The sequence below is a fragment of the Astyanax mexicanus genome, chromosome 4 (genome assembly GCF_023375975.1).
Source record: "Astyanax mexicanus isolate ESR-SI-001 chromosome 4, AstMex3_surface, whole genome shotgun sequence".
NCBI classification, from domain to species: Eukaryota; Metazoa; Chordata; class Actinopteri; order Characiformes; family Acestrorhamphidae; genus Astyanax; species Astyanax mexicanus.
The window spans coordinates 29293548-29306570 of record NC_064411.1 but is presented as its reverse complement, the minus strand read 5'-3'; the positions used below and the strand labels follow the sequence as shown (position 1 = coordinate 29306570).

Sequence of the window (13023 nt, the reverse complement as noted above, 5' to 3'; positions counted from 1 at the left end):
TCACCCATCTCCCCCCCCCCAAACTGCCGCCCCGTTGCCTATAGCAACGCCTCACAGCTCCACTAACTCCAGCATGGTGCGCAGTAAGTGCTTTAGTTTTACTATACAGATAAATAAACAACTTTTACTCATTTTTAAACTGAATAAATGTGTTTTAAGAAACCCGCAGTTTATTTTTAGCTGTATAGCTGATATATGGAGAAGCTGGAGCGGGTAGAGTTCAGAGTTCAGAGTTCGGTTAGTTTGTTTACTGAGCTAACGCTAGTTAACGTTAGCCAGCTAACCTTCCTAACCTAACGAGGCTAGTTAGTTAACAGCTAGCTATATTCCTTTATTTAAAATATTTATCAAATATAGACTCAGACCCAGGCTGAGACCGACACGTCTCCCTACTCCCTCAGTACTGTTGTTCTAAGTATATAAGGACAGACTCTTTAACCTAGTTTATTCAGTATAGCTACGTTACATTCTCATACAGTAATAGTCATAGTGCTGCTTATACCTGATAACGTTACAAGTCACAAGTTTAATTGTATGAGCTGCGCAATTAAACATTAAAAACTAATTAAAATGTGCTTAAATTATTTTTCTAATATGATCACTATCCTTATCATTTACATACTAAATATATAAATTCTTTTAGGATCCAGTTAATATGACTTACAGCTCTGAAAAAAAAAAAAATTAAGAGATTTCTGAGTCAGTTTCTCTAATTTAGCTATTTACAGGTATATGTTCGAGTAAAATGAAAATTGTTGTTTTATTCTATAAACTACGCACAACATTTCTCCCAAATTCCAAATAAAAATATTGTCAGAGCATTTATTTGCAGAAAATAAAAAATGGTTAAATTAAACAAAAAAGCAGAGATTTCAGACCTTAAATAATGCAAAGAAAACAAGTTCATATCCATAAAGTTTTAAGAGTTCAGAAATCAATATTTGGTGGAATAACCCTGGTTTTTAATCACAGTTTTCATGCATTTTGGGATGTTCTCCACCAGTCTTACACACTGCTTTTGGATAACTTTATGCCTTTACTCCTGGTGCAAAACTTTAAGCAGTTCAGCTTGATTTGATTCTCTCCTATGAAAAACAAGCACCTCCATTTTTATAGATTTTTGCTACATTTTTGAATATGTCACTACCTTACACTGTGTCTAATAGGGGTGGGTGATATGGACCCAAAATAACGTAACTCTTGGTGATCTGACGAAACACTGAATAAAAAAAAAAAAAAAAAAAATATATATATATATATATATATATATATATATATATATATATATATATATATATATATATATGATATGATTTGACATGGCACACCTCTAACAGAGATATAAAAAAATGCAAGAAGTTTATCAGATTTGTAACAAAGGTCAATGATACAGAATGTCATGATACTAATAATGCACTTAAAATATCTCCCTATATTCAGGATTAAAGTAAAATAAATGATACTGGACAGATATAATCTGCCTTTATTAGAAATATTTTTGTTGTTGCTAAAAACAGCAAAAAAAAAAAAAAAGTAGTATCACACTGTTTAGAAACCCACACTTGACATTAATAATGAACCACATAGGAAAAGTGTGAAATTAACAACCTCCAGTGGGTTGGAATGTTCAGAGATTGGGTGGTTTCATGCCAAATTGGCCAAACTGGCTGGAGGAAACGCTGTGCTTTGACATGAGGACAAAACTGCCAAGTGCCAAGAGCCCCTGGAAGGACAAAAGAGGAAAGATTACATGGTATTTTTCATGGGTGAAAAAAATAATGTAATTTCTCACTGTGACCTGTAGAGGGAACCAATATGCTATTCATTTTTTTCCCAATCCCACTGGTTGTTTACACTTGCTGCAAGTTGATTCCATATTTTTCACTTTTCTAATAGAAATTTACTGGTAAATTAGTGCACCTCAAAGATTAGAATATCATTGAAAAGTGACTATTTCAGTAATTCAGCTCAAAATGTGAAACTCATATATTATATAGATGTATTACACACAGAGTGATCTATTTTAAGCTTTTTTTTAATTGTTGATGATTATGACTCACAGCCAATGGAAACCCAAAAATCAGTATCTCAGAAAAATAGAATATTATATAAGACCAAAAAAAAAATCTGCGTTTCCATGAATCTTTTACTGTAGGTATGATTATCTTTTTCTGAAATGCGGTGTTACTTTTACAACAGATGTAACGGGACACATACCTTTCAAAAAGTGCAACTTTTGTCTTGTCAGTCCACAGAGTATTTTCCCAAGAAAGATGTTTTCTGGCATAATTAAGACGAACTTTAATGTTATTTTTGCTCAGTGTTTTTTGTCTTGACATTCTGCCATTCAGGTCATGAACACTGACCTTAACTGAGGCAAGTAAGACCTGTAGTTCTTTGGATGTTGCTGTGGGGTCTTTTGTGACCTCTTGGATGAGTAGGCACTGAGCTCTTGGGGTAATTTTGGTCGGCAGGCTACTCCTTGGAAGGTTCACCACTGTTCCATGTTTTCACCATTTGTAGATAATGCCTCTCTCTGTGATTCGCTAGAGTCTCCAAACTTTAGAAATGGCTGATAGATCTCAAATACTTTCTTTCTCATTTGTTCCTGGATTTCTTTGGATATCGGCATGATGTCTAGCGTTTGAGCATCTTTTGGTCTATTTTGCTTTTTCAGTCAGGTTCTATTTAAGTGATTTCCTGATTGAGAACAGGTGTGAGAGTAATCAGATCTGGGTGTGGCTAGATACATTTTATTCAGGTTACAAGCGATTTCACTGTCACAGACACATTTCCAGAGTTGGGATAAAATCACGAGAGTGTTGCTAGTGTACAGTGGTTAGGATTGTTTAAGTCAGTCGGGTTCGCATCCTGGAGCTTTTATAAAATCAACAGTGTTTAATATTATTGTAAGTCTTGAGACTTGGCTCACGCAAATAGTGATGTCAACAATGTAAACAACCAATCGGAGAGCTACATGAAGCAAACAATTTTACAAACGATTTGAAAAAGAACACATTTAACAGTTAATATATCTTATATGTTTCTTACTTTAATATGTACAGAATTTTAAACACAGGTAGCACTTTAAAGCATTATATTTATAGTTATTTTATTTTGCACTACTTTGTCTTATTGTGCAGTGTTACTTTTGATAAACCAGTTTAATAAATACATATTTTGCAAGAATGATTTTCTTTATTGCATTAATTCTATGTAAAACAAAGGCAAATGTACAGCATTGAAACTGATTATTTGCTATACGAGGTTGTAGAAACAAAGGGGGTAATAAGGTTTATATGCATTAAGTCTCTGATAAATCACATTATTAATATAAACATTATTTGTAAGTTAATATATAATATGTACTGTATGTAAAATCCACCAGAAGCATGATGGGTAATAATCTCATAAAGAATCTAGTTTCATTCTTGCATTAAGAGATCCCCAGTCTGTGTAAAATCTTAGCCTGTGAGTAAAAAGTCTGTGACTAGTCTTTAGATGCGAGAGAGTCTTTTCAGAGTCGTGTAGTGTATGGACAGCATGTTTTAACTGCATTTTTTTGCATGTTGCACTTTTGCAAGTGTTTGGTCATGGGACTGAAAAGGACAATGATAAAGATAAAACCTACTTTTATAGCACTGCTGATCTACATATCATTTAATTGTACAAATTGTTCTGTGATCACTATAGTTGTTGAAATATATATATATATATATATATATATATATATATATAGTTATATAGGTCAAAAACAGTTTATCGTGAATACAGTACTTGTAGTTGTATGATGAAAAATAAAGATGAATTGCAGGAAAATGCGTTCTGTTTCTTTCCCACTTCTGTAAACATTTAAACTTCTTTATTTTTTAATCAGTCACTGAAGACCTTATCCGGCGGCGTGCTGAGCACAACAACTGCGAGATCTTCACCCTGGAGGAGGTGTCACTACATCAGCAGGATATCGAGCGGATAGAGCACATCGACAAGTGGTGTAGAGATCTGAAAATCCTCTATTTACAAAACAACCTAATTCCTAAAATAGGTATGAAGGAAGAATCTGTTCATTAGTCAGACTTTATGAATGTGATTATGTGTTTTATGTAATTATGATTATTATATTGCTGTGGAAAAGTTAGGTAAATGTAACTGCTCATTGCCTATGGTTAAATTTTATATCCCTGTAGAGAATGTTGGCAGGCTGAAGAATTTGGAGTATCTGAATCTGGCCCTGAATAACATTGAAGTAATTGAGAATTTGGAAGGTAAATGATATTTCTATGATGTTTCCCTGTTTTAATTGCTTTTTATGTGACCTTTAACATGCTATGCTGATTGATGTGGACATGTTTATTGGTCTATTATAGGCTGTGAAAGTCTACAGAAGCTGGATCTTACGGTGAATTTCGTGGGCCTGCTGAGCAGTGTGGAGTCTCTGAAACACAATGTTCACCTTCGGGAGCTGTACCTGGTGGGAAACCCTTGCTCAGAGTTTCAGGGTTACAGACAGTATGTTGTGGCCTGCTTGCCTCAGCTAAAGGTATTCCACATACAGACACACTCAGTCCAGAATGGGTAGGACATTCTAAGCTATAACTCAACTGATCAGAGAACAAGCATCTCAGAAATTTAAGATCTAAACCCACTAGCTGTGTTCCAAAGTCTACAGTGGGTACGGAAAGTATTCAGACACCTTTAAATTTGTCACTCTTTGCAGCCATTTGCTTTTAAAAAAGTTCATTTTATTTTTCATTAATGTACATTTAGCACCCCATCTTGACAGAAAAAAAAACAGAAATGTAGAATTTTTTACAAATCTTTTAAAAAAGAAAAACTGATATCACATGGTCTTAAGTATTTAAACCCTTTGCTGTGACACTCATATTTAACTCACATGCTATCCATTTCTTCTGATCCTCCTTGAGATGGTTCTACTCCATCACTGGAGTCCAGCTGTGTTTAATTAAACTGGTTGGACTTGATTAGTTCAGGCACACACCTGTCTATATAAGACCTCACGGCTCACAGTGCAGGTCAGAGCAAATGAGAATCATAAGGGAGAGAAGAGCCTTGTTGATAGAGGTAAAGAAGAACCCAAAGGTCACTGTGGCTGAGCTCCAGAGATGCAGTAGGGAGACGGAAGAAGGTTCCACAAAGTCAACAGCCAAACACCACTCTTTATGCTCAGGGCTTTATGGCAGAGTGGCCCGACGGAGTCGTGCAAGACATATAAAGGACGCACGAAGGACTCCCAGACTATGAGAAGTAAAATTGTCTTTCTGATGAGACAAAGATTAAACTTTTTGGCATTAATTCTAAGCATTATGTGCGGAGAAAACCAGGCACTGCTCATCACCTGGTCAATATAATCCAAACAGTGATGGTGGCAGCATCATGCTGTGGGGCTGTTTTTCAGCTGCAGAGACAGGACGACTGGTTGCAATTGAAAGAAAAATAATTGCAGCCAAGTACAGAGATATTCTGGAAAAAAAACTTCTTTCAGAGTGCTCTGTACCTCAGTCTGGGCCGAAGGTTCACCTTCCAACAGGTTAATGACCCAAAGCACACAGCTAAAATAACAAAGGAGTGGCTTCAGAAAAAACTTTGTGATCATTCTTGACTGGCCATGCCAATCTAACCCTGGCCTAATCACAATTGAGCATCTCTGGAGAGATCTAAATATGGGTGTCCACTAACGTTTCAACCATCCAACCTGAGGGAACTGAAGAGGATCTGCAAGGAAGAATGGCAGAGTATCCCCAAATCCAGGTGTGAAAAAACTTGTTGCATTATTTCCAATGCAACAAGGGTGCATTGAGAAAAGTGTGCTTCTACTCAATACTGAGCAAAGGGTCTGAATACTTATGACCATGTGATATTTAAGATTTCCTTTTTTAATAAATTAGGTTTTAGTAAATGGCTACAATGAAACAAAGTGTGAAAAATGTTAAGGGGTCTGAATACTTTCCGTACCCACTGTATGCTATAATTAGGTAGAGTGGGTTCTTGGTAGAACTATCCTATGAAGACACCTTCTTAGTAGCTTTTTGGTCTCACTTAGGGGACTGTCTATCAAGGCTTTGTGGTGGTTACTCATGAACATTACATGATGATATTGTTGCATTGTTGCTTCTTCATTTTTAAAACAAATAAATGATGCTGTTTTTCTTTAATTTCTTTACATTGTACATAAGCAGAGTCTTATGGGTAATAAAGGGCTGTGAAGGATACATCAGTTGCGTCAGTTGTGTGTGTGTGTGTGTGTGTGTGTGTGTGTGTGATTGGCTGGTGTATTTTTATGCTTTCCAGTGGTTGGATGGTACAGCAATAAGACGGGCTGAACGAATACAGGCACTCCAAGACCTGGATGACCTGAGAAGGCGTGTCTTACAACAGGAGGCGGAGTATTCAAAAAAGAGGGAGAAGCAGAAGAGGGCAGGGCTTAAAGAGGCCACACCCAGCAACCCACAGAATCTAGATCATGAACATCTCTGCAGAAACTTGTGAGTATCATGCAGTGCCCAACACATCGGATGTGAAAGGCTAAGTAGAGCATGTTTATACCTGGCTAAGAAATGCATTTCATATCTGGATAGTATGATTTCATTCACACCTGGCATTAACATGTGTTCTGGGTGATCCAATTACACAAAATGTAAATGTATGTTCAAAAGAGAATTGAATGTATTTTTGTGAGTTCATTTCTTGCATTTTTTTTGTTTTAGGTCAGCTTCTGAGAACACAGAGGAGGACAGTAACCAAGTCCTGAACTCCACTACTAAGCCCTTATCAAACCAAAGCCAAAACCAAGATGTGAACTCATACTCTAAAGACCAGGAGAGGGAATTCTGGGAGACGCCATGTGCCTTCACTCCAGAGTCAAGGCTGGAGGCACACCACCACCTAGAGGAAACGAGAAGAGCTAAAGAAAGACAGAGGTAGACTCCTCTATGGAAAAAGGCAGAATGAGTGAGAGAATGAGTGTTATGCACTTAATCTTATTATTTAAACACGTTTATCAAAGGAATAAGACTGTTTCAGTTTTAAAACTGCAGAAAGATGTGTGGTAAACATGAATACATTAAAAAGAAAAAAGGAATTTATAATTTTGAAGAAAGTTAATGAGATCTTTTGAGCTAGTTTGGAGAATAGAGTATGGCTTCAAATTTCTCCTGGACGACCTCAACCAGCGTGTGGAATGCTTTGCATTGACCCTATTAATCTCAGTGAGATCATTCCCTCTCTGTTAGCAGGCCCTCTAGCAAGGCTAACACAGAGTCAGTGTTAATTAAGGGGAATGGTTAATTAAGTTTAACCCCCGCAGTGTCCTGATGACCTCATATCCTTTAGCAGGGAGGGGTAATTACACTGTGTACTATTGCTTGAAATCGCTCATAGATCTTCTTTAAATATCCTCTATATTCTTCTCAATCTGGCTAATCAGTCCGCAGATTGTTGAGCATATCTTTGGGTGCTTTTACACCTACAAAAAACGTATATTTAGCGTATATTTATTTAACAGCCAACATGTGTAATCTCACTCTTCAATCTTTCTGGATCTTGTTAGAACAAACAAACAATGAGCATGATTGTGGTTCTTTATTAAGAACAAAAAACACAGCATTACTTTAACTTCTTTAGGTACACATATTGTTAAGCATATTGCTGGATGCGTTTTAGTTTTTAAGAATTCTTTAAAAGAAAAATCAGCACTAGATTGTCAAAATTAAATTATACTTATATTAGTGGTGTCAGTCACTTATTCATTATAATCATGCATCATGCTAATTCCCTCTATTATTGTGAGAGAGAGAGAGAGCGAGTAAGAGTGAGAGAGATAGACAACACAAATGAGCCAAAGAGCGAGAGACAGAGTGAGTGAGCAGAAGACAGCGCGAGTGAGCAAGTGACATGGACAATGCTAATGAGCTGAAGAGTGAGAGAGAGACAGCACAAGTGAGAGAGAGACAGAGCGAGTGAGTGAGAGACAGAGCGAGTGAGTGAGAGACAAAGCAAGTGAGCGAGTGAAATGGACAATGCAAATGAGCTGAAGAGCGAGAGACAGACAGGGTGAGTGAGTGACAGCGAGTGAGAGAGAGAGACGAGCGAGAGGAAGACCATGCGAGTGAGAGAAAGGCCGTGCGAGTGAAAGAGAGACAGAGTGAGTGAGAGTGAGAGAGAGACAACACAAATGAGCTGAAGAGTGAGAGAGACAGCACGAGTAAGTGAAAAACAGAGTGAGTAAGAGAGAGAGACAGAGCGAGTGAGTGAGAGACAGAGCGAGTGAGTGAGAGACAGAGCGAGTAAGAGAGAGACAGAGCGAGTAAGAGAGAGACAGAGCGAGTGAGAGAGAGAGACAGAGCGAGTAAGAGAGAAACAGTGAGTGAGTGAGAGACAGAGCGAGTGAGTGAGAGACAGAGCGAGTAAAAGAGAGACAGAGCGAGTGAGTGAGAGACAGAGCGAGTAAAAGAGAGACAGAGCGAGTGAGTGAGAGACAGAGCGAGTAAAAGAGAGACAGAGCGAGTGAGTGAGAGACAGAGCGAGTAAAAGAGAGACAGAGCGAGTAAGAGAGAGACAGAGTGAGTAAGAGAGAAACAGAGTGAGTGAGAGAGAGACAGAGCGAGTGAGAGACAGAGCGAGTGAGAGAGAGACAGAGCGAGTGAGAGAGAGACAGAGCGAGTGAGTGAGAGACAGAGCGAGTGAGAGACAGAGCGAGTAAGAGAGAGACAGAGTAAGTAAGAGAGAAACAGAGTAAGTGAGAGAGAGACAGAGTGAGTGAGAGACAGAGCGAGTGAGTGAGAGACAGAGCGAGAGAGAGATAGAGCGAGTGAGAGAGAGAGAGAGACAGAGTGAGTGAGTGAGAGACAGAGAAAGTAAGAGAGAGAGACAGAGCGTTATTACAGTCATTATTACAGTTTCACCCTTGTTACTGCATACATATTAACACATGGCATTAACCATGCATTTTCACTCAGCTCTGTGCTCTTGTGTTTTGTTTTATAGTGGACCAAACGGGACAGCCAAGACCCCCAGAACTCTGATCACTGCTGAGGGAAAAGTACTGAATGTTAATGAGCCTCAGTAAGTGTTCATAACGACACAAACACACAAACACAAACACAAACACACACACACACACACACACACACACACACAAACACAAACACAACTTACTTATTAATTTATTAACCTATTTCCCCCCTCAGGCTGGACTTCCACCTCACTGATGATGAAGACAACAACTGTATGCTTCTAGACCTACATGTGTACAGGTAATTATGCACTAACAACTAGATTTTTAATCCAATAGCTAGCAGTGTCAGTCATATGACTGTACTACGTCAGATCTATCAACAAGCTTGACCTAAATATGTTTTATTTTATTAAAACATGAATTTCATATTATATTTATTGCATTTTAAACATTTGATTTGTCAAATATCTGTATTTATTGGAAGGATTTTTGACTTTACAAAATATTTAGCCAATGGTCCATAGGTTGAAAACCACTGTCTCCTAGGGCAGACACTTTTTCACACAGGGCCATGTAGGTTTGGATTTTTTTTCTCCTTTAATAATGAAAACCTTCTTTTAAAAACTACATTTTGTGTTTACTTGTGTTGTCTTTTACTAATATTTGCATGTGTTTGTTTGATGAAGTGACAAATATGCAAAAATATAAGAAATCACGAAGGCAACAACATTTCACTTCACACCACTGTATGTAAACAAATATATACATAAACACTGAAATAGATTATATCATGATTATCAAAAATGAATTGTAGGATAATGTTGTCGATAATGTAATGATCATGATAGACCTAGTTGGGAAACACTGCCTTAACCAAAATGGCAGTGGAAAAAAAAGAGAGCACTTAAAAATTATGGGTTTCTTTAATTTTACCAAATTGAAAACCTCTGGAATATAATCAAGAGGAAGATGGATGATCACAAGCCATCAAACCAAACTGAACTGCTAGTATTTTTGCATCAGGAGTAAAGGCATAAAGTTATCCAAAAGCAGTGAAAACTGTAATTAAAAAACAGGGTTATGCCACTAAGTATTGATTTCTGAACATTTCTCATTTTCTGCAAATAAATGCTCTAATGTTCATTTTATTCATACATATACCTATAAATAGCAAAATCTGAGAAACTGATTCAGAAACTGAAGTGGTTTAGTCAGTGATTTGTCAGACTGAATAAAATTTGTGCATAATTTGAGCCTGCCTTGTTCTTTAATTATCTTTTTATCTTCTGTTACGGGTGGACATTGGGCTACTAGTCATAGTCATAGTCAATATTTAATGGCATAACCATGCAGCTCAGCCATGTGGTTTTGTATGTTATTTATGAATGTACACGTGGTGTTCTCTGTTATGTGACTTTAGGCATTTGGACACATCTCTGCTGGATGTGGATGTTCAGCCTACTTATGTGAGAGTGAGTGTGAAAGGAAAGGTAAATAAATACATTTCTTTCATATATATGTATACATAAATGCACACACACTTACTGTATTTGCACTCTTAACACTCACATACACAAACTCAGTAATGCTGTGCATGTCTGTCAGATTTTCTTAGCTCCCCTCCCCCATTTGCTTTTCTTTTCTTCTCCTCGTCTCTGCTCTCTCTCTCTCTCTCTTTCCCTCTCTCTCTCTCTCTCTCTGTCTGAATCTTTCTCTGATTAGTGTAATGTGTTGTGCTGCGGCTGCAGGTGGCCTCGGCTTTAAAGCTGCTGTAAATCCACACATTCACAACGCCTGCATTTCCCTTCTCTCGCAAATAACTAAATCAGACCCACACCACTGTGAGTAACAGCCACAGCACATGTGTGTGTGTGTGTGTCTCAGTATTTATGGATGGAGATTGAATTTGGTTAACTCTGATTGGACAGTGTGATTGATGGCATTGTAGATCACTTCTCAAGTGACACTAGTTTGGATTCCACTTTAGACCTGTGTGTGTGTGGTTGTGTGTGTGTGTGTGTGTGTGTGTGTGTGTGTGGTAGGTGTATAGATCACCTTTACAGTGACAGTTCAGAGTTCAAGGTCTATTAAAATGCAACAAACACACACATAAAGACACACAACACACACACACACACAACACACTAACACCTGACTAATCCAGAGTTTCAGCAGGATTGCAGAAAAGAATCTGTTACACCTGTGATCCTCTGATTACGTGGCACCATCTCTCTGACCTGTGGGTGACCTTATTCAAAGTGAAAAAAAAATCTAAAAATCTATATTTTCCTGACTTGAAGGCAGAGGATTTATGTGCTGACCACTTGTGACAATTGTCATTTTTGACCTCTATCCCCCAACCATTTAGTATCTGCAGGCCTCCACTGAGAGCAATAAGCTGCTGTTGCTAGATTTTACAGTATGTACATGGTACATTTAATCACAGTAGCTATGAAATACTGTCATTCTTATTACAATAATAGAACGGTACAAGGATATAACGATTACTATATACATATATAATAGCTATTGTGGTTAAATATATAAATATATGGTATGCACACTGTACAATTTATTATATGGTATCAGTAACTCAGTTGGTCCTGGATTCTGTATGATTTAATAGCCAGTTATATATATATATATTTTTTTTCATAGCCAATGAATGATTGTTGTTTTGCTGGGAATTGTGTTTTACTACTATTCTACGGTTATACAGTGTTATTCATCTGTTGTATCATTCAATCAATCAATTAATCAACCTTTATTCTCCCTTGGTAAATACATTGAGGTTAACCCTAATTTTTTTAATGCAGCTGAGCATGTACAAAATTAATGGGAATGAAAATAAGTTTAAATTATAAAAGCAAGCAAACAATATAAGATTTAATTAAAAACAAATAAAATCATTCAGAATAAAAGGATATGCAGACAGGCTGAAATGTAACGCAAAAAAACAAAGACATAAATAATAAGAATAATAAAATATTAACACAATTAAAGAAATAAAGGTCTAAAATAACACCACGATTATTAAAAGTATATGCTGGAACTAAAAAAATAATAATACTATGTTGAAAAAAAAAATATATATATATATATACAGTGAGTCCAAGAAGTATTTGATCCCTTGCTGATTTTCTTCGTTGGCCCACTAATAAAGACATGATCATTCTATACTTTTAATGGTAGATGTATTCTTACATGGAGAGACAGAATATTAAAAAGAAAATCCAGAAAATAAATCTAAGGAATATATATTAATTGATTTGTATTTCATGGAGTGAAATAAGTATTTGATCCCTTAGTATTCATTAGCAGTTCTGGCTTTTACAGACCAGTTAGACACTCCCAATCAACTTGTTACCTGACCTGAAGCCACCTGTTCTCACTAATCACTTGTGTGAAAAACACCTGTCCACAGAATCAGACAGATCACACAGATTTCAAGTCTCCAACATGGGTAAAACCAAAGAGCTGTCACAGGACCTCAGAGTCAGAATTGTTGACCTTCACAAAGCTGGAATGGGCTACAAAAAGATTAGTAAGGTGTTGGATGTGAAAGTAACAACTATTGGTGCAATTATCAGAAAGTTTAAAGAGTATAACATGACAATCAACAGACCTCGGCCCGGTGCTCCAAAGAAGATTTCGCCTCGTGGGGTGGCAATGATGCTGAGAACGGTCAGAAATCGTCCTGCAACCACTCGGCAGGAGTTAGCAAATGACCTGAAGGCAGCTGGGACCACAGTTTGCAAGGAAACAATTGGCAACACTTTGCGCAACAATGGATTCACATCCTGCAGTGCCCGAAAGGTACCCCTGCTGAAGAGAGCACATGTGGAGGCGCGCCTCAAGTATGCCAATGATCATTTGAAAGATGAACCAAGTTATTGGGAGAAGGTTTTGTGGTCAGACGAGACCAAAATTGAACTTTTTGGCCTCAACTCCACCCGCCATGTGTGGAGGAAGAAAAATGCTGCCTATGACCCCAAGAACACTGTGCCCACCGTCAAGCATGGAGGTGGAAGCATAATGTTTTGGGGGTG

At 37.4% G+C, this 13023-nt stretch overlaps 1 protein-coding gene across 1 annotated transcript in view; it reads left to right on the top strand.

Moving 5' to 3' along the window:
* dnaaf11 (dynein axonemal assembly factor 11) overlaps positions 1-13023 on the top strand; it is a 29648-nt gene continuing 16625 nt past the window's right edge. Inside the window, exons 1-9 of the mRNA XM_022679249.2 lie at positions 1-83; positions 3878-4045; positions 4188-4265; positions 4368-4540; positions 6310-6503; positions 6726-6938; positions 9004-9081; positions 9207-9272; positions 10395-10464. Coding sequence (XP_022534970.2) covers positions 74-83; positions 3878-4045; positions 4188-4265; positions 4368-4540; positions 6310-6503; positions 6726-6938; positions 9004-9081; positions 9207-9272; positions 10395-10464 — 1050 coding nt within the window. The 5' untranslated portion in view covers positions 1-73. The remainder of the gene's footprint in view (positions 84-3877; positions 4046-4187; positions 4266-4367; positions 4541-6309; positions 6504-6725; positions 6939-9003; positions 9082-9206; positions 9273-10394; positions 10465-13023) is intronic.